The sequence below is a fragment of the Amphiura filiformis genome, chromosome 8, assembly GCF_039555335.1.
Source record: "Amphiura filiformis chromosome 8, Afil_fr2py, whole genome shotgun sequence".
Taxonomy (NCBI): Eukaryota; Metazoa; Echinodermata; class Ophiuroidea; order Amphilepidida; family Amphiuridae; genus Amphiura; species Amphiura filiformis.
The window spans coordinates 52,096,857-52,119,764 of NC_092635.1; the positions used below are offsets into that span (position 1 = coordinate 52,096,857).

Genomic DNA, 22,908 nt, shown 5'->3' on the forward strand with positions numbered 1-22,908 from the left:
TGAATGAGGTACGGGAATCACTCAATTTCAGAAAAATGCAACACCAATTTTTTGGGCTAAATTCTAACTGGCAATAAAAGTCAAATTTTAATAGTTGGTTAATATTTGAAAACAAAAAAAATTTTAGTGGGTTTTTCGTATTCTGTAAACAATCAAGCCAAAAAACCAAAAAACAAGACAAAAAAATTTCAGGTTATGTTTTGCAAAACACATTTTGGAATCTCTTTTATGATAAATTATCAATATTAATACAAGATATTCAAATTATTAGCAAACTCTTTTGTAACTGCAATTGTAAGAAAACGTGCAAATTGCATGTTTTTGGCCCATTTTCCCTCAAATTCCACAAAAATATTAAAGTTTGATTTTATTGCCTTTTAAAACTAGACGAGTGGTTCAGCCTAAAGCCGTGTATTATTTTAAGACAAAATAAGACATTTTACACGAATCTGTAATTTAGATACTGACAGTATCTAAATTAGCTATCCGTGTATTTGATTGGGGCTTCAACTTCGTCAGTACTGCTGTTTTCTTCGTTTTTTGCCAAAGTTGTCATTTCAAAAACACCAAATGACAATATTAATGACTTATCCTTCACTATTAAGGGCTGGGGTATGAACGTTTGGACATTTTGGGACATTAGAGCACATCAGACATATCGAATTGCATTCTGAATATGAAGAATGTCATTCTGATATCAAATAATTTTGATTTTTGAAATTCGCAATTTAATACACATTTTATGGCAAATCATTAAAATTGATATTTTGATATTTAACAGTACTTGAAGTAAACTTTATAAATCTGATGATTTATACTTAAAGTGTATGTAGGTGGGATGAAAAGCCGACGATCAATTGAAAATTTTGACCTTTCGTATTGAAGATATGGATTTTTTCCCAAAACACCAAAAAAATTAGGTCTTTTGGGGAAAAAAATCCATATCTTCAATATGAAAGGTCAAAATTTTCAATTGACCGTCGGCTTTTCCTCCTGCTACATACGCTTTAAGAATATGTCAATAGATTTATATAATTTACTTCGAGGACTGTTATATATCAAAAATTTGAAAAATATCAATTTTTTATAATTTGTCATAACATTTGTATTATATTGTGATTTAAAAAAATGAAAATTATTTGATATCAGAAAGACATGCTTCGTATTCAGAATGCAATTCGATAGGTCTGAGGTGCTCTCATGTCCCACAAAAATACTGTCGAAACGCAATAAACGCTCATTTTGGATCCCTTAAGCAATTTATAAACAATTTTAATTTTTTTACACTTGCGCTGGGATCACTGAATGGGTCTTTAAGGATTAGGATTTAGCCATGTTTCATTAAGCCAAACAAACAGGATTTTTTTCTTCAAATAGAGTGAGGGAGAAAAACAGCCTGACGCCTTGGACCAAGGCTAATAACAATTATAAACAACAAGGCTAGCTATAGCTAGGTGAAGGTGAAAATCCCTCCATTCATAATTGGTAAACGCAAGACAAGAGGAATGTTTATTGAAACCAAATTAATTATGATTGGGCTATTCCAGTTGAAATACCTACCCCCCTGGAAGACATGACCTTAATCTCCCACACAGAGGGTTTAGATGTCAAATGGAGTCACCCATTAAGGTAAACCCATTTGAAATTTGTACTCCCTGTTTGGAAGATTCAGGTCATGCCGTCCATACATGGGGTGTTTGGATTTCAACTGGAATAGCCTGTTTCGACTTACCTATCCATTTTGACCCGGGCGTCATCTATACTCATCAGTATATCGGGGGACAATTTCCAGCGCAGACATCTGGGGTAGGGAAGCTCGCATATCGATTGCGCACGCGTTAGTTTCCGTTTGTGCGTCTCCGAATCTCTGGATGATAAAAGAAACAACAAAAATAGAGAGAAAAGGAATAAAAACAAACTCCAGCAAGCAGTTTACTTTCACAATATTTAGTAAAGTCTACGCGTGTGTTCTGACTCGCAGTGGAACGTGAAATACTATACTTCTTAATATTAAAACGCCATAAAATATATTGTTATCCAAAACAGACAATAATGTTTTGCTTTTTGTTTATAGCAATAGCGAAACTCTATTTTGGTGACATTATATTATAGCTAGTTTAAACAAAATGAAAATAAAATATTCTAGTAAATTGTAGTAAAATGTCACACGAAGATGAGTTAAAATCTAAAATCCCAAATTAAATATCTGTCCATTATTTACTCGCTCCACGCGGGTGTCGACTTCTCTAATGTGACCTGCTATATACAACGAAATGAGTATAAAGTCCCAAGTTGGTAGTTTCGAGACGCCCTGGCTGACTGAATTGATGTTCTCTGTTTGCCGCGCACCTGTACAAGCCAGTATAGTATGTCCTTTGTGAATGGCCCATTGATCCTCCATTCACAAAGGACATACATACACACTACTCTTAAACAGGTGCGCGTGAATAAAGAACACCAATGCAGTAGCCAGACCGTTTCGAAACTACCAACTTGCTACTTTACGCTCATTTCGTGGTAGCAGGACCGCGACACTCCGGCACTTGTTGGAAGACATCTAGTACAGCAGACAGTGCATGTACAATGTGATTTTCTCATTTACGTCATTGCCAGAGCTTGTTTATTTGTTCATTAGAATGATTGACAGCGGTGGGCGGACTTATACTCTTTGTTTTGTGAGCGGTACAAAAATGTGATTCTCTTATTAATTATAGGTCAAGGTAGGTCAATTCAGACCGTCTCTTCCTCAGACCTCTATGTAGGACTCGATGGTATCTTCTCATTACACGTTCGTAGTAAGACTTGGCCGGCGACGACGCTTGCAAATTGCCTGTCTTCAACTGCGGTATAGCATGGTATAGGCAGTTTGTAGAGAGTGTCTTATCTCATTATTATAGTATCTCTGGTGGTAGCAGGTCACAAATGTAGTAGAATGTATCGTACTCAATATCGTGGGGGTACTTACATGTATCTGAGTAGATGTTCCACAAGTTGTACAACTGCCACACCCTCTGAAGGCGAATGCTCATAGTTCAAACCGCACGTGTCATCATCACCGATGATAAACTATTACACACAACAAAGACCAATAATATTAATGGTAATATCCTGCATTATACATAATGTTATAACGACATTTAGCGTACTCTTCTGGTGTATTTTGGTTGATACCAAAGTTTGCATTCAATAAATACAGTGTGTAATAAACCAAAAAAATTATCATTTTCTTGATACAATGGTAACTTTTAAGTTGCACACTCGTTAATATTGATCAACTTATTATATATGCCAGACGTTTTTTTCCCAGAAAATCGTAAAATTTCAGTGTCAAACACATCATTAAACTTAATGTGTTAATTCTGCTATATTTATTTTGTGCAGATGGGGTTATAAGGTTGGGGGTTAGGGTTAGGATGAAGAAGTGATTTCCCCGGGGGGGGGGCACATCAAAAAATTTTGGTGGGTATGCTCCCCCGGAATTTTGAGGTGGTGGGTCTTTGGGAGCTGACGGCGTACCGGTAAAAGGGGGTCTTTCGGAGCTGCGAACCGGGCTGTGAACAAGTAAAATGGGGTCTTTTGGAGCTGCAAAACGTCAAAATCAAGGGTCTTTCTTGGCTTTTTGGTTGAAAATCGCCTGAAACAACAAGAAATATGAGGAATGAGCAATTTTGGGGTCTTTTAGAGCTGAAATTATCAAAATCAAGGGTCTTTCGGAGTTTTATTTTGGTCAAATATAGGGGGTCTTTCGGAGCTGCGAAACCCAAAATGGGGGTCTTTCCGGGGAGCATACCCGTATGGTCATTTGTGTTGAGTGCCCCCGGGGTGATTTCTTTGCGATTCTTTATGTTACAAATAGGAACTAACCACACCTTGAGGTTTTAGTCTGAATCGATGTAGAAGTACGCGTGTAATTTACGTCCTGACTCAGTATTAATCCAGATCTATTTAGTCCACATGCTGAAATGTTGACACACTTACGCTACTCGGATGATTGCTTGATCCAGATTTCAGAAAAACGGTTTGATCTGGATCATTTGCGTCCAATAAATATCCGGACTTTTAAATTAAAACAAATGTCTACAAAATTTAACAAAGAAACAGAACGCATCTCACAGATGATTCGCATAGTGATGGGTTACTCGACTTCGTTGAGTTTTTTAGTCAACTAGTAATTTTTGTCATCAGTATTTCGTTCATTGCTTCACAAAGAAGACGGTCAATGGCAGGACTGAAAGGTTAACGCGACGAGAGAACAGTAGTAGAGCAAGGCAAGGCCAGATTGCCTCAAGGCCTCTGCTGTCTCAAGTGGCCCTGAAAAGAAATGTTTTCTCAACCACGAACATTAATGCTCATTGATGTCATATTTGATGTCACATTTTATGCTTTCTTTTGACCGATGGGATTTAGTAATGGTTATCAAAAAACAAAACCAAAACGGAAATTTATTCTTTGGAATTTTTTCAACGGAAAGACGTAAAATGCACGGCCGGTAATATTGATTTCTAAACCAATGGACACTCGAACCTCTTCTAAGCGAGGTGAAGTGTACCGTACATTGGCCGCGACGCATCTCAATAAGGCCAGAAAAGGTCTCATGTATTCAAAACAGAGGACAACACAGAAACAAGCTGAAACAAGTTAGTATATTGATGTTTGTGAATGTATCTTTAGCTTGGAATAATGGCATAGTGAGATAGCCGATGGTTAATGAATTTAATGGCGGTATTCCAATATTGGGTCATGGGCCCCATTTGTTGACCTGTCTGTACACTACAGAAATTGCTGTATCAAAAGCATGGCAAAGTAACAACTGACTCTCAACATGCGCTATTCCGCTCTTGAAAAGTTCCAAACGTATATTTATGATCACGTTTACGTCTGCTTAAGTAATAACTTATTTTGGAATTGCAAAACATATGACGCCACAGAAGAGATATGTATTTTTACTTGCCAACTTTCAAGTCCTCGATTTTATATCACTTGACAATCAATTCAAGTTAGTTTTTGAATAAATCTATACAAATCAAGATCGCTTTCAGGAATACGTAAAAATGCGTAAAGATGAAAAACATAAGGCAACTGCTTCAGTTGTTCAATTTGTCATTTATTTTATGAAACTGTAAAAAAAACACACAATCGTGAACACATAGTGAACGTGCCCTTACATTAACCTATTATTAGCTGCATTTCAGCACTAACGATTTTCAAGATTTGACTGATGTTATAAGAAACTGTAAGAACCCTCTTTTATGCATTTTATGCTTTTCCAGGCAAACCTTGTATTACACATAACTTGTAACAGCTTGATTATTCCAAGATAAATTGGCAATACGGCAGTAATTCAAGAATGTTATCAGCTATGAAGAACGACACACACACAAGAGATACAGAGAGGTTTCATTTCGGTCTAAATTACTTTCGCCTGCAGCTCCATTGGGCCGTTGAAGATGATGAAATAAAACTCGTAAGAATGCTGTTTAAGATAAAAGTCTCTGAGCGATCCGATAAATGATATTTGCTGATTTGGTCGCTCATGTACACAGTGGCAGGTGGATTTTGGTCTGTAGAAACGATCAAACCAGCTGGCAAAATTAAACAGCCTTAGCTCAGTCAACATTGCCGATCAACCGAATGAAAATATACTTAAGTCGAATCCGTGGTGTCAAATAGTACTTTTGCGTGTCATGTATAAGCATCCAAAGAAAATATGGATTCAAGAACTATGATATTGATACGAATGTTCATTCGTAATCATATTCTCTCTGCAGCTCTGAAAGTTAAAAACAGAATCAGAACTGGCACAGTTGGTGGTGTAATTTAATAAGTTACATTTTTTTCGAATATTATTGAGACAAATGGGGAAAGAGACCAAGAAACAAATATAATAAGTATTTACGGACTTCAGTTTGCCCTTTGGGGTATCTAAGCCTGATTTTGTTGGCCTGATTAAGAGTGCGTGTCCCTTTTGATCAAGGTAAATAGATAAATAGAACAGAGAAGCGACAGTACCTAAGTTTAAAACAAATGTCTCCAACGTATTGTCAGTGATTATGTTCCTTTGCTTAAAAATGTATGTGATACGTAGCTTTATAATATAGTTGTGTCCATGCAGTTACCACATTTTGAAAGGATAACTTGGGAAATAGTAACACTTGTTCAGTGCCGAGGGGACCGTGGCAGACTTTCGCTGACACTATATTCCCCATCCTTGCCGCTGCGCGCGACCCCCTCTCGAAGCTTCTCGAGGAACTGAAACCAGTTCTAGGAAATAACAGTATAACCATGATAACGACATGCACATCACGGATAGTTGAATACCACAAACACATCACGGATAGTTGAATACCACAAACACATCACGGATAGTTGAATACCACAAACCATGGAAGTAATAGACATGCACAAACACATCACGGATAGTTGAATACCACAAAAGGAGTCAAACAGGAAATGTGTTAATGTAATGTAAAGGTATTGTCTCAAATACATGCCTCCGAGATTGAAACTATTCAATGCGTTTTATATGAGTTACTATTCATGACATCTATGTCTCTTTTACTGCTATTGAAGCTTATTGGTTAGAACATCAACAACGCTTTCATAATTTACATATATAACTCCTTGCATTACAGTTTGCTACAGGAACATTTTTGAGTACTAGCTGACAATTTTAACTAATCCACGCTGATAATTACTGTGACATGATAAGTACCCGCAATATACAAGATGACATGAGAATACGTTATTTCTTGAGGTAGTTCTGACAGCCCACCTGTTATTTACAGCAAGATACTCCTGCCTCAGCAGACAGGCATGACGCGAGAATACCAGTCATCCGATATACCAGGGCATGTATGAAACAAGTTAACAACAGCCCCAACCACCATTCCGGTATGAAAATGGGTAATTGGGTGAATGTTTTATCGTACAATTAATTTTAGTCTCATTATTGTATTCAAGGACGTGTCTACACGTATGTGTTACTTATCACAACATACGGGGCTCCTTTTTATTATAGTTGCTTGAACGTACATGAACTTTTTTGTTTGCTTATTTTGGTAGCATCGGATAATTGTGTTTCAGTTTAAAGTCTTTTTATCCTATGAAAAATTATTTGATCGGGCTCAAGAAACTCTGGATTATACAAACAACTATCGAGATATATATTGCCGTTGCTTGGACGCAAACCTAAAGACTTCTATATTTATTTTGCCAGCTTGAGTATTAGAATCTTCAGTTGACCTTGAAATAATCGCTATAAATGAACTATGAATCGAATGTTTTCTTTTTTTGTACTATATATAGGTAATATCTTCATAATGTTCATTCGTAATCATATTCTCTCTGTAACTCTGAAAGTTAAGAACATAATCAGAATAGTTGACACAATTGGTGGTTTAATTTGAAAAGTGACATTTTATTTCGAATGTTATTGAGACAAATGAGGAAAGAGACCAAGAAACAAATAGAATAAGTATTTACTGACTTCAGTTTGCCCTTTGGGGTCTCGAAGCCTGTATTTGCTGTCTTGATTAAGGGTGTGTGCCTCTTTTGATCAAAGTAAATATATAAATTGAACACAGAAGCGACAGTACTTTTAAGTGAAAGGTGAAAGTTTAAAACAAATGTCTCCAACGAATTCATTAACTTATTGTCAGCGATTTATGCCCATTTGCTTAAATGAATGCATGTGATATAAAGTAGCTTTATGCAGACCACATTTTGAAAATATAACTTGGGAAATAGTAGCACTTATTCAATGCGGGGGGTGGGGCGTGACAGAATTTCACTGAAACTAATATTCCCCAGTTCCTCGCCGCTGCGTGGCTCGATGACCGCTTCGCGTCTGTCGCGCGTCCTCCCCTCGTGGAACTGGAACCAGCTCTAGGAAATAGCAGTATAACGACATGCACATTATAGATAGTTGAAGATCACAAAAGGAGTCAAGCAGGAAATGTTTTAATGATTATACGGCACTGGCTCCAATATATGTCTCTGAGATTGAAATTATTCAATGCGTTTTATATAGGTTATTATTCATTATATTTGTGTCTTTACTGGTATTGAAGCTTATTGATTAGAACATCAACAGCACTTTCACAATTTGTTTGTCAATATTTTGATGGCAATTTTACACATTTGACTTCTTGCATTACAGTTGGCTACAGAAATTTTTGAGTACTAGCTGACAATTTTAACTAATCTACTCTGATAATTACTGTGACATGATAAGTACCCGCATTATACAAGATGACATGAGAACATGTTATTCCTTGAGGTTGTTCTGACACCCCACCTGTTATTTACAGCAAGATATTCCTGCCTCAGCAGACAGGCATGACGAGAGAATACCAGTCATCTGATATACCAGGGCATGTATGAAACAAGTTAACAACAGCCCCAACCATCATTCCGGTATGAAAATGGGTAATTGGGTGAATGTTTTATCGTACAATTAATTTTAGTCTCATTATTGTATTCAAGGACGTGTCTATACGTATGTGTTACTTATCACAACATAAGGGGCTCCTTTTTATTATAGTTGCTTGAAAGTACAGGAACTTTTTTGTTTGCTTATTTTGGTAGCATCGGATAATTGTGTTTCAGTTTTTTTATCCTTATAAAAAATTATTTGATCGGGCTCAAGAAACTCTGGATTATACAAACAACTATCGAGATATATATTGTCGTTGCTTGGACGCAAACCTAAAGATTTCTACATTCATTTCGCCAGCTTGAGTATTAGAATCTTCAGTTGACCTTGAAATAATCGCTATAAGTAAACTATGAATCGAATGTTTTCAGCCAAAAGTCACTTTTTCAGCATGTTGATTTGCTTAAACCTGACACAACTGATGAATTGTTAAATATTTAAGAGTAATTGTTTATAAATTGACTACACTCACTCCACTTTATTGGTCACATGTAGTTGTTTCAGATTGTGGCAGCTTACGGACAACCAAAGACTTTGGCGGACAACCAGAAATTACAACCTGGTTGTCCGTGGGACATCCCCTTTTATTTTCTTAATTCGGACACTGGTAATATTTGCTAAATATTATGTAACTCTACACACCTGCATAGTTTTATCAAACCATCTGTTGCCGCTGTTTAAGTGCGAGCCACCTCCATGAAGCATTTGGTGTGCTAAGGGTTCATCGTCAGCGTCCATAGGCTTGCCAACCTCAGCTGGTGGAAATCCCATTGGGCTATCTAAACATAACACAAATATACAACGTTCTATCATATCCAGGGAGTCACGGTTGGTAGAGTCTGCAAGAAGGATAAAGAAAGAAAAATATTGGTGGTTGACAAAACTGACAAAACAATTGTAATTACGAATGATTTTATGATATAAAGTCGGATATTACCAGATTAATTAAAGATAACAGTGGAAATGCGTCAATCAACTGCCTTTGTATTTAATGTAACAATACTTCTCCTGTGCATTGTTTGTATTAAAACAGAAAGCAGTATTTGACTTTATTAGCAGAATGTCTTACGGTGTTTTTTCTATAACATCGTGTTTTTGTACTATTAAGGGGGTACTACACCCCTCGATAAATTTGTGTCTATTTTTGCATTTTTCTCAAACACTAATAACACAGTGGTAACAAAAGTTATGTATATTATAGGGGTAAGGAATCCAATTACTACACTGGAAGACAAGCCGTTCGGTATTTATGATAAGAAAAGAGGTACCGCTAGAATGACCTCATTTCCGATCATATATACTGAACCGCTTGTCTTGAGTCACTGAAATTTCAGTGTAGTAATTGGATTCCTTGCCCCAATAATAAACATAACTTTTGTTACCAGTGTGTAATTATTTTTTGAGAAAAAATGCAAAAATAGTCACAAATTTACTACAGGGTGTAGTACCCCCTTAACGTCTACACGAAGGGTAAAGAAAAAAAAACACGTTTGTGCTTGACAAGACTGACAAAACAATAATTGTAATTACTAATGATATAAATTCAGATTGCACCGGATTAATTAAAAATAACAGTGTACATGCGTCAGTCAACTGCCTTTGTATTTAATGTAACAATACTTTTCATGTGCATTGTTTGTATTAAAACAGAAAGTGGTCTTTGATGTTATTAGCAGAATGTGTTGTTTTATACCACCGTGTTTTTGTAATATAAATGTTAGTTTGTAAAGGAACCATTCAAATCGAAAGTAAAACAAAGACCATTCCTTACAAACATTGGCAAAGCAAAGAAGTCACATCGTAAGAGGCATATCATAATATCAGTAGAGAATTCTCCATAGACAAAGGACCCCAGGACGTTGGCCTCGCTAATTTTCCTCAGGAAATAGGACAACAATAATATTTTCTTCGATATCAAACTAAGAACAGGTCATATGGAGAGGAGACAGCTATAGCACACGGTACAACACATTACAATAATCATATTTGAGATTCTTCTTCCCGGTTTGAGTGAATAATATCAATAAATTAACACGGAAAATCATTTTTGTTTCCACCCTTTTATCGTCTTTCCTCAAGCAAAATGCAATACACAACCTCAAAAACATTCTAGTGTTTTAACTGAATTGGCCATTTTTAGGCAAGTTTGCCAGTATAATCAAATTGAAAATATGGAATTTGATCTGAAGTTGGTGGTGATAATTTGGTGAGCCGCCTACATCAACAGAGCCTGGAGTGTGAAGAAAAAGAAAATCACAGTGAAATCTCGCGATTCACTTTGCCGGCGGGAATTTGCGGGTTATCAAGGAGTTTTTTGCTTAGGGTTGACATCACTAGTTCGTTTGATTATATCCTGTTCGTTTCCGGAATGACTTTTGTTCGGCAGCCTGTAGGGCTGTGTTTCATGCAAGTTCTTTCACGTACAAAGAAATATGAACTTCCTACTAAGACAATTTTTAGTATTGCTCTTTATTTTCTTAGGCATAATAAAGAGAAGTATGTCAAATTGATGTTAACTGGAGGTCTTTAAAATGTTAATCACAAATGCGATATACAAGAAAATTATAATGTACTCCTTTCAGAAAATCAAAATATTTCTCAAAATATGATTGATGTTGTTGCAGTTTTAGTGTGTTTTATTGCGCATTAATTTCCACTTCAGTTAAGTTGCTTAGGGATGGTATTTGTACATGTACACAGATCGTAAACGCTATTTTAGTAATAATATATGGTTTGTTTGTTTGTTTGTTTGTTTAAACGGTCGCTCCGTGTTGAGACACGCTTGAGTCCTGATTTACTGCCATTGTAACAGTTTTGCATGGTTTCGAGAAGCAAATTGCACCTAAATAGTCGTATTATTCGCGCGATGAGGCAAATAGACTTAAAATAATTAATATGCCTTAAGAAACCCCATGAGAGCTACCTGTTGATCGGCCAAAAAGAAGTTTTTATTATCAATTGGCCCAATCAGCAACATTGTTAGAATAATTTCACCACGCAAAAAAATTGGGGTGAATTATTTGCAAAGCTTCATTCTGATTGGGGCTTAAAGTGAAAATATCATGTAATTGACCAATCAGAGACAATGTTAGATCGGCAGGTAGTGCTCAGGGGGGTTAAAACACATTAATTGGTGAGGTGAGTGGGTGTGGCTGAACAAAAGTAACAATTAACGCTTAGAATTATGTGAAGCCATTTTGTTCTATGTTATCGCCTGCCTTATATCGTGCTTACAAGTTTACACTCATTCTCGGCGCGAACACCTCATACAACTGTGTGAAAAGTAGCCATAGGCATGGCTAGTTGAATATAAAAAGACTCCTCAGTCTCCCCCTAGTTTTCATCTGAAATTAATACCGCCGGTGGTTCTTTGCTACAAAGTGCCAGTCGTGACACGGACACATAAGCAGTTAATAAGCGTCAACGGTTTCAATATCAAAATGTGAAGACACGTCTTGTAAATAGCCAAGTCTGTTGCTAGAAACACGTTTAACCTCCGTCGTAAGGTTGTAGTCACTTATACAGAAGGCTCATTCGTGGTATTCCTACATCGTTGCTCATATGATGAAAAGACACTTGTTTCAGTGTATTTTGATTTGCATGCTGTGTCCCTGTACACGAATGAAGTCGTGGCGGGTACCTCTCAGGCATTACCTAACACATATTAGACATATAGGAATGCTGTTACTTCAACACCAATATAACACGGGGTGGATATCTATTAATGGAATGACCGTAAGGTGAAAGCGTGAGGTATAGAGAATATCGTGCGGTCTTGCCTCAATTAAAGTGTTTTGAATCTAGAAACAAATCCAAATCGTGAAGTCGATATTCAGCAGCCAGCCCATACAAACATGACAAAGTGACAGGATAGATCCTCCTCCACAAAAAAAAAAAAAACGTTTAAAAACACAATTCAATAAATTATGAAAGGCTTTTGGACATCCAATTGCTTATCTAATAATCGTATTCTCTGGGGCCTTTCGCAAAGTACATTTTGTTTGTAAAATACAGTTGTTATTTTGATAAAATTATTTCACGTTGTAAGTGATGAAGTACAAGTAGTAAATCTTAGAGCAGGTCATCTCAGAACATACCTTTTAGTTTGACCCTCCAATGTACCTCAATTTGTGAGCAAGAGATGTCGATAATATGGAGTTACAAAAATACACCCTTTAACGATATTTTTATGATGTGAACGAGAGGGCAATAGCTTGTAACTCTTTTGTAAGAAAAAATTTCAGCTCTTTTAAAAGAATATTTTGTTTTATTTTCGAATCAGATTCATCACAGAGCATATAAAACTGATCATACACGCCGTGGAATGGATTTAAAATGAAGGGTGATTTTAAAATTAATTGTCAAAATTCAAAAAATATATAGATGTTTTATTGTTCAAATGCATATAAGGTATTCAGTCATGTTTGGTGTGGGTATTAAAATACCCCAAATTTTGCGACGGTACAGTTATTTCAGGGACATCACGCTGTATCTTAGCGATGACATAATCATGAAACGGAAACCTGCCAGTTCCACCAGACCAACTACTAGGTCAGCAAATGGCAATTGACTTCTTCTCATTCAATATGTCAAAAATCACATTTGGGGATATATCCTACAACGTTGCCGGTCCAGGTATGTGGAACAAACTTCCTGGTCACATCAGAGAGGCCTCATCTGTGGCTATTCATGTTGCACCTTGATCAAAATGTTGAAAAGGCGCGTTACAAATACATTGTGGTACAATGCAGTAACATTTAAGTAGTAGGAAAGCAAGACATTCAACGAAGGCGAATGATACCCATTATTGAACCAGGTGCAAACATAAAGTAGTAAAAAAAACCATAATCTGGTATAATTTGTATGTTGAAAAAACGTCACACAATTATACCAACTTTATTACATTTTTAATACAAGTTTAATAGTGACTACAAACACAAGATTGATTGTAACTGTAAACACAAGATTTCACACGGACTGACGGATCGACAGACAACAGTGATTTTACTGTCTTATTATATTCTATGGCGTAAGACAATTACATAGACGACAGATGGAGAGGAAATAGAACAGGCAATGTGTGAAAACAAACCGGGAGGGGGTTTCGAAAAAAAATTACGGGGGTATGTCACGCAGACTTTCGGATACTGACTTTCTCTATATATATACTTTTTGCTGTTTTTGTCACCCATCCGTATTCCATTTTTTCACATAAAACACCCAAAGAGCACCCAAATTTGCACTAATTGGACACTTTTAGGGGCACTTTTGCCCAAATGCGCCCAATTGGGCGCATTAGTCTCCACTGAAAACCCACCCATTGATATACCAAAATTGCTGAAAAGGTACCCCAAAAATACCTTCAACCAGGGAGAACCCCCTCCGGGGGGGAAATGACGGAAGAAAATAATGAGTCCTTACCTTCCATTAACTTCAATCTTGCCGCAGCCCATTCACTTCTATTGCCCGTTGTTAGGAGTCCTAATGGTTCTGGATTCTTGGTTTTTGCAGCAATATCTACTATTCTCTTCAACTGACTCACTAGGTCTTGATCATTTAATCTGTTGAAGTTTACAATTACATCTAATACAAAAAACTGGAAAGAAAAAGTCATTACAAAAGTTAACCAAAGAGCAGTGGATACCGGTTATTTGTTTATTTTGTTATTTTTCTAAAATAGTTTAATACCCTTGGAATTTGTTAATTGATCCTAATCAAGATATTTACAATAAATTTAATAAATTTAATAAATTTAATAAATTTAATAAATAAAATAACCTCGCCGAATTTCCTATATCCACCAGTCCCTAAGGTTCGCTAGTCCGAAAGGTTGCTACTAACCTAACATTAACCATAACCCTATTCCTAACCCTAACCCTAACTTTATATCACAAACCCTAACTTTCAGACTACCGAACCTTTTTATTTTTCCGACTAACGAACCTTATTTTTAGACTAACGAACTTTCGGACTTCCGATCCTTATATATAGGTTAAATACCACCAATTAGAGCAGGGCAGTGCTTGAAAAGAGAGAGGGACTATTTTCTTGTGTGGCATCTGAAAAAGGTGCTTAAAAACTGAAAAATACCAAGCTGTATAGCCAATAATATGCACATTTCAGAGCAACATGCAGAGCTGACATGTTTTCTATCATCATTTTACAGTTTTGATGAAAATGTCCCCCAAATTCATCCGCTGCTGCTGTATATTTATTTGCCTACCCAGCCGGTGTGCTCTTACTTAGTCCAAAAAAGAGGGCGCACTGTAAAATTGTGGTCTTTACGCTTCAGTGGTTGAAAACAAAAACAGTTTCAAGTCATCATATGTTGAAATTTTGGTAATTTGTGGATTCAACCTTCTACTAATAATGTCTTTTCACTTTGATAATTCAAAGTATGAGAATATCGTGCTTGAAATTACCTTTTTTTCCATTGAAAACTGTGTTAACGGGAATTAGTGGTAATGAGCCTAAAGCGGTCAGTCCCCAACTAAACGAAACCATTAATGGTGTATATAATATCTGGTTCCATTAAATTATTGCTAAAGTCAGCCACAAGTTTGTCTCAATAGATTACCATTACACTCTCAATGATGCCAAGTTCATGTTTTTGAAATTGTCCACCTGTTACAACGTTGACTTATTAAAAGATACTGTTGTCTTGTCCGATTGTTACAAGTTATTAAACACTGTGAAAACAATAGGATGAGTCTGCACTGTTGACCACAATGACCTCATCCCAAAGACATAGTTCTCTAACTTCAATTAAACACTCATTGTGCAAAATTTGACCTCAAGTTGCAGAGTATGAGTTTTTGTACCCAAATTTTCAAAGGTCATTCAATGAATGTACAAATGTATTGGGGTTAAAGAACTGCGCCCCTGATCGAGCATGTTGTGGATCCTAGTGTCTAATACTGAATAAGAATATTTGGTATCGTGTCATTGACTACTCTTACTTGATTGTTGCATACGACAATGATGTGTTCAGGCTCAGGCATGACAGAGCTTGTTGGTGAAACTAACTCATCTTTCTGTAATCCGGGTACACGATAGGAGGAAAATAAACGATAGTATTGCTCCATACATAAGGGTTGGCCGGGTCTATTGTGCCTCACTCTGTCTACTGGAAGAGCTTTGCTGTAGTGGTATAACGGAATGGGAACAATTTTAGGTTTTTGTATTATCAAAGACATGTAGATTTTTGTTAAACAATAAAGCGGTACAAATCACAATATCTTTATGTTAGACCAGAGAAGATGAGAATAATCTATTATCATCTTCTCTGGTAAGACGTATTGTTTTTCTATTGGAATGGGGTCCAAACCGGGTGTTTTACTATGAATCAATACTGGGCAATCTGAAAGGCCACTCTGGAAATAAGGGTTGGCCGGACCTATTGTACCCCACTCTGCCTACTGGAAGAGCTTTGCTGTACATGCTGTAGTGGTATAACGGAAGGGGAACAATTTTAGGTTTTTATATTATCAAAGACATGTACTCGATTGTTGTTGAACAATGAATTGGTAGAAATCACAATCTCTCACGCATTATGTATTTATGTAAGACGTGTTGTTTTTTCTTTAATAATGGGGTCCAAAACGGGTGTTTTACTCTGAATCAATACTGGACAATCTGAAAGGCCGCTCTTGAAATCTTGAAATTGATTGAATTTCATGTCAACCATCAACAGAAGTGCAACAAATTATGTATATTGATTTTAAGGACAAACTGTATATATTTAGAGGAAGCATACAAGTATGTCAAAGTTGATACACACAATCGTAGGATATTGCAGGATACAATATTAAAGCTTTCCTCGTTCTACATATAAATCTTAGGATCCAATAGCACAGTTGTTTTTGATCCCTTGTATGGGTTATTCCATTTAAAATCCACACTACCCCTGTGGAAGATTTTGAAAATATCTTCCACGGGGGAGTATGAATTTCAAATGGAATGAACACATTAGGTGGCACCATTTGAATTTCATACACCCTCTGAGAAAGATTCAATCTGAATCTTCCGCTGAGGGAGGGTGAGTTTCAAATGTAGCTCCCTAATGTGTTCATTTCATTTGAAATTCATACCCCCTCTGTCAAAGATATTTACAAAATCTTCCACAGGGGTAGTGTGGATTTTAAATGGAATAGCCCGTTACATATAACCACGTTACATGGGACATGAAGTCGACAACATTTGATCTAAAAATCCTGCAAAAATTGATAGCGCCCAAGGTAAATAGCAACGACTCTGTCATACAATTCCCATAGATGCCAATGGCTTTTGTCTTTGACATCGTTGTGAAGAGGTACTTTTCTATATAATGTATTAATATAGCTTTAAGCGAATTCATCTCTACCAAGAGAAATGATAATATTAGATTATTCATCGAGGTATGTCATATGCAATTGTTTGACGGTATTAGATGTTTTGTACCGGCGGTAAAACAAGGGCATATGGGCCCTTGATGATCACAACATCACAATTTCATTACATGGTTCCCTCAAGGAGCGACAATTTTCGCGCTCATTGTGTTTCCACAATGGGGCTTGCAAAGAGCCTAATTGGTGCCTTCGAGGATGGTGAAATTACAGATGTAATCGATTACAGCAACGCGCAACATCTATTGCATTAGTTTTTTGTACATATGATTGTATATGACAAAAAAAGCTATGATTCAGGAGGCGCCAGAAATCAACAACGTATAACGTATACGTATTTTATTCCTACATTCCTTGCTATGCAATTGATGACATCAGAAACAAATTTCATGTAAGCAATTATAACAGAGCATTATTAAGCTCGTAAAGGGGGATTGCAACGCTAATCTAGTCTATGTTACCCTGTGATGATGCACGATGTCTTAGGGTAGACACGACACGGGTAATGCATGGAATACATCTGCGCTAGCTCGGCCCTGCCAAACGTACCTCCATCGATTCCCTAGAGATTGTCGTTATATCGCACCCCAAAAAAATCACATTTTATTCCGCAGAAATCACGCTTATTTAAAATCATCCGTTATTCAATTTGCGATAGTGTAACGACTTGATAGCCAAGATATTACATGATATGTGACGTGGTACATCACAAAGAGACACTTTTGGGCAGGTTATCAATTTTGAGTGTTTTACATCTCAAATAATAGAGATATTTTGCTCCACAACACCATTTTCCCAATCGGACATTCCTAAGCGAAGATGTTGAGTTCGTAAGTCATGGTATTATAAAATTAAAAACTGAGAGATCGGTCTTTTGAAAATATTATTGACAATGTTGAGAGTAGGAATGACCTTGAAAAATGTCTGAAAAATATAAGATGCCAGTTATATTCCGGTCTGAAACTATCAGACAATATTTTAAACATTATTAACATCACAAATATGCAGCAGACCCAAATTGTGGCAGATATTTTTGCTATTTCTCCATTTACGATCCTGCCCAAAAGTGTCTCCTTTCGATATAGGGTTACCACGTCATATATGATTTGAATATTATGGCTTAAGGGGGTACTACACCCCTGCCCAATTTTGGGCCTATTTTTGCATTTTTCTCAAAAATTATAGAGCATTGGTGACAAGTAAGATATGTATATTATAGGGGCAAGGACTACAACTGCTACACTGGAAATTTTATTTCAGCACAGACAACAGTTGTGGAATTACAGTCAAAAATGAGGGAAAATCAATATTTGATCAATAAATCAATAACTACTTGCCTTGAGTTGCTGAATTTTCAGTGCAGTAGTTGTAGTCCTTGCCCCTATAATATACATATCTTACTTGTCACCAATGCGCTATAATTTTTGAGAAAACGCAAAAATAAGCAAATAATTGGCTAGGGGTGTAGTACCCCCTTAAGTCGTTCGCAAAACGTCCCTTTGCAATATTATAAACCATAGAAGTTTCAATTATATTGTTTACTACACCCGTTCTTTGCCCCATCTCACCGTACTTGACTTATTTTGCCTCAACATATCACACTGAACTGCTGAAAAGTTTATCTTAATTCCGTCCCGAGTAAAGACATAATGCGTCCTTTGTAAATTACTGGCAAATACTTTAAGAAAACATCGATTCCAAAACAACTGCATCACATATATCTATATGTCATATACTTGCAGATACGACATTCTTACTCTGTGAGCTTGATTGATTCACAACACATGTCTCCTAAGCAAAATGACGTATTGACTATATTATTTATTGATAGATATAACGTTTTGACTTGGCAGGGCAGAAAAGGATTTGATTATAAATTTAAGAATCGACGTGAATAGAAATCCTCAATTTCCGTTTAACTCACATGGGATGGACCTATGGAGCACTTGCAATACGGTATAGATTATCCGTAAAATTGGATCGAATTTGTTTGAGTTACAGTTAAAACTTCACTGCAATTTGGGTTTCACATTCAAAGTCAGTTCTTAACAGACACGACAGAAGTAGATATTATTTGAAAACATCCGGTTTAAAATCAAAATTAGATGAGACATATATCCGGTAGATAATACAAAAAGAATCTCAGTATACTCACGCATCAATGATGACTTTATAATCTAAGATTCCAGATATAAGTTTGGCAGCAAATCTGTAAAAAAAAAATAATGTGAACGGTCACTATAGGTAGACTATAGGTATTGTCGGTCGAAGCAGCCAAAAACAATCGATTTTCATTATCTAAATCAATATATTATTGAAAAATAACACTTTGATGTTTTGCAGAAGTTCATTCTACAAATCATATACTTTGAAAATTTGCTTGATTTATTGTTGTGAATGAGTAATGTACGTTTTACAAAAGTGTTGTTGTTTCAGCCCTATTTTCAACAAGAACCACAGGACCTACAAATGTATATATCTGTGATATTTGAATAATATTATTCTTCTACATACTCGCTATGAAATGATTAATGCATTTTTTTGCCAAAGCTCACTACCATTCGCAAGATGCTGTGAACTACCAAATCACAACAGTTTAAAATAGTTGCTAACCCATAGCCCAAGGACTGCCTTTTGAGAGGAGTGAGAGCAATCACTCCTCTACAGCTCTTCTTAAGTTGCATTTGCAAGAGCGATTTATAGCTCCTCTAGATTCTTTATGCTTTAATGGCCACAGGTGCAAACAGCTCTTCTAAAGCTCTAATTGAAGAGACCAGATGAGCATTCTACAGCTCTTTTCTAATTTTCAAAAGGCTGTCCCTGCTAACCTTAAGCTTCTTTTCTCATACTATGATACATATCCTAGGGTAACCTTTGAACATAATTAGCTATGTACTTTTGTGACGATTTAAATTGGTAATCGTTCTAACGAAAGAAGTTATTACATACTTGCATGAGTTTGATTCAAGGTAATGTATAGGACACGGTATGCGCTATTGAACTACTCCAGTTGAAATCCATACACCCCCATGGAAGACATGACCTTAATCTCCGACACAGGGGGTGTAGATTTCAAATGGAGTCACCCATTCAGGCAACCCCATTTGAAATTCACACTCATTGTGTGGAAGATTATGGTCATGTCTTCCATAGTGGTGTATGGGTTTTAACTGGAATTTTAAACTGAAAATATTTTACTCCGTCTCGAGTTGTTGTGTTTTTTACAAGTTATTATTTCTCACAAATTAATAACTATTTTACTGTCTACATTTGTTTACTTCTTTCTTGCCATGAAAGTTTAAGAATAAATTAATTGCATCATTCAAGTTTAATATCATAAGACAATTGCCTACGCAGTAGATTACTTCACACTGGTTATGGATGTTTTAACAAAAGGTTAAAAGCCATTAAAATGGCTTTTAACCTTTTGTTTTTAAAGACAGAGGCTCGTACACCTACATTGCAATAAAATAATCATGTTTTAATGTATTGTGTTTAAAAATAATATTTGTATATAAGTGCTGTTATAATTGAAGACCGAATTAAAAAGACTAGTTTGCGTATATCGTCCTGTCAACCAGACCAAAAATGTTGTATTGCGCACGTCAGCAACCAATCACGTCGTGCCTTTACCCTGACGTCAGACGCAAACTAGTCTTTTTAATTCGGTCTTCAATTATATTTGTAAGAGGTTATGTAGTCTTCTGTTTCCTTCCTGTTCTGTTTCTCGCTGTGTTTGTTTGTTTGTTTGTTTGTTTGTTTTGGGGTATGTGATGTGTCCTGTGTGGGGGAGGTGTGCGGATGCAATTTCTTTTGGCGTTCATCAATTTTATAAATGTTGCTTTATTCCGCTTTTGTATAATTTACTACTGAATAAAGTAAGATTTTATTTTCAAAAATATTTCTTCTCAAAACCAACTGATTTTACAAAAATGATGTACGTAAAAATATCGCGTGTGAGGTGTATCGGGGAGGGGTGGGGTGTGGGGGTGGTGGGGGTGGAGGTGTGAGTGTCTGATATAGTTATGTTATCATGTGCTCTATGTAAGGGGCTGTTTGACAAAGTGTGGGTGAGTACCCATTGATATACCAAAAGTCAAAATTTTCGGCCGAATTTAACCCAAATTGTCTTAGTTTTTACAAATTTTCCCAAAATTTTGGGAAAATTTTGAAAATTTTGGCTAGGTTAAGGAAAAATTGGGATATTTTCCGAAAAATTTGAGAAAATTTTGAAAAAAGGACCCATTCATATACCAAAATAGGCTTTGAAAAAGGGGTCATTGATATACCAAGAGGCTGAAAATGCTACCCATATTTGCGGCACGTCCCCGTATGGTCATTTGTACTGATTACCTCCCCCCCCGGGGAAATGTTTGCTATAACTTTAACAATTGAATACTTTACGTTTATATACAGTACTTTTACGTGATGTAATCTCTCATAAAAGCAAATTAATGTAAAAATAAATTATTAACCCTTTCTACGCGCGTGTTGACTGCAGACGACAAGTATTAATTTTTATTAATTCAAAAATTTCAGAATTGTAAATGTTCATGACCATATTTGGAATCAGCATGAAAAATGCATTCAAATGAGTACAAACAAGCCTAGTATTGGTTCAGTGGTTCTTAAGATAGCTCTTGATATTTTAAGAAAATATCTCAAAACTTGAACTTTTTATGTTGAAGCTTATGGCTAACACGCAGATCATGGTTACGAATATTTCCCTTTACTCGTAACGTTAAACTCGATCAAAACAACAACAGAAAAAAGAGTCTGTGAAGTTACCTGAGCCTCTGGCCCTCGTCGGCGAATTTTTGCTTTGGAAAGACCATTCCTGGATTGGAATTGATGGGGAGCGGTAGGCGTATCTTGAGGTACATGTCATCCAACCACCATCTGTAAGACTGTATAAACAACATCCTGACGTTACAGCTTTAGTTGCACACATATCATACACACAACTAAATATTTTCAAGAATTGACAAGACGCGTCTCATGCTAACATGGATTTTCAGTTTAGACTTACACTCTAGATATTTGGGGGCGTTAAGTTGGAAACAGGACTTATATTTTGCAAGTTGGTAATAATGTGAAACCAAAGTTTTCAAGTTTTTTAACTAATAGGCATATATTCCTGTTGCATCACATCACCAATAAGCGGTGCATAATAGTTGACCCAACAGGTTAAACATCCGAAAAATATTCATGAAATAATTTAAAAAACACCAAAAAAAAAACCACTGGAATTCAGTCTCAAGATTAAGAAAAACAAAGGCCAAATTTTGAACAGTACATATTTAGATTAAATTAGATTTTGTATACCAAAAATAAGTAAAAATTTGACTTACCCAGTTACTTTCTGTTGCAGCATATGCGAGCAGTTTGTTTTGTAAATACTCTCCCCGTCCTCCTGGCTTGCCGAAATCCTCTATGATTTTCCTTGTATTTTCAAACTGTTCTGGAGTGACGATTGGTATCAGTGAGCGTAGGTAGTTCTCTAAGCTTTGATGAAGTGGAGGGATTGGAAGTTGTGGTAACGGATTCTGAAAAGTATTAAAGAAAAAACACATCATCAGTCATTACAAATCGATGCATTTTAACGAGGATTTTTTTTCACTTTCTTTTATTTTGTTCGTAGGTCTAACCATAACTCAGTTTTACTGCTCCGATTATTGAAGCATTCAATTGATTAAAGAAAATTGTTGAATAAACGGATGTACTTTTCGACTTTCACATCTTAACTCTTTCCACGCGGGTGTCGACTGCAGACGACAAGTTTCCAAAAAAAAAAATTCAAAATTCAAAAATTTTAGAATGGTAAATTTTCATGACCATATTTGGAATCAGCATGAAAAATGCATTAAAATGAGTACAAACAAGCATAGTATTGGTTCAGTGGTTCGATAGCTCTTGATATTTCGACAAAATATCTCAAAACTTGGACTTTTTATGTTGAAGCTTATGGCTAGCACGCAGAGCATTAAAATGTTGATGCAGTAATTCATAAGTACCACCCATATTAAACATATAGCTGCTATTACATAACAGATATAATTGTTAAATAATCGGAAGGTTGCGGGTTCGAGC

General features: G+C 36.1%; 1 protein-coding gene across 3 annotated transcripts in view; it reads right to left on the reverse strand.

Moving 5' to 3' along the window:
* The window catches only part of LOC140159199 (choline O-acetyltransferase-like), a 151,997-nt gene that overhangs the window by 19,657 nt on the left and 109,432 nt on the right, over positions 1–22,908 (reverse strand). For all 3 annotated transcript variants that reach the window (XM_072182588.1, XM_072182587.1, XM_072182589.1), the window contains 8 exons: positions 22,170–22,364; positions 21,607–21,725; positions 18,974–19,027; positions 15,394–15,574; positions 13,856–14,030; positions 9,077–9,273; positions 2,966–3,066; positions 1,733–1,867 (listed from right to left, as the gene is read on the reverse strand). In XM_072182588.1, the coding sequence (XP_072038689.1) occupies positions 1,733–1,867; positions 2,966–3,066; positions 9,077–9,273; positions 13,856–14,030; positions 15,394–15,574; positions 18,974–19,027; positions 21,607–21,725; positions 22,170–22,364 (1,157 nt within the window). The remainder of the gene's footprint in view (positions 1–1,732; positions 1,868–2,965; positions 3,067–9,076; positions 9,274–13,855; positions 14,031–15,393; positions 15,575–18,973; positions 19,028–21,606; positions 21,726–22,169; positions 22,365–22,908) is intronic.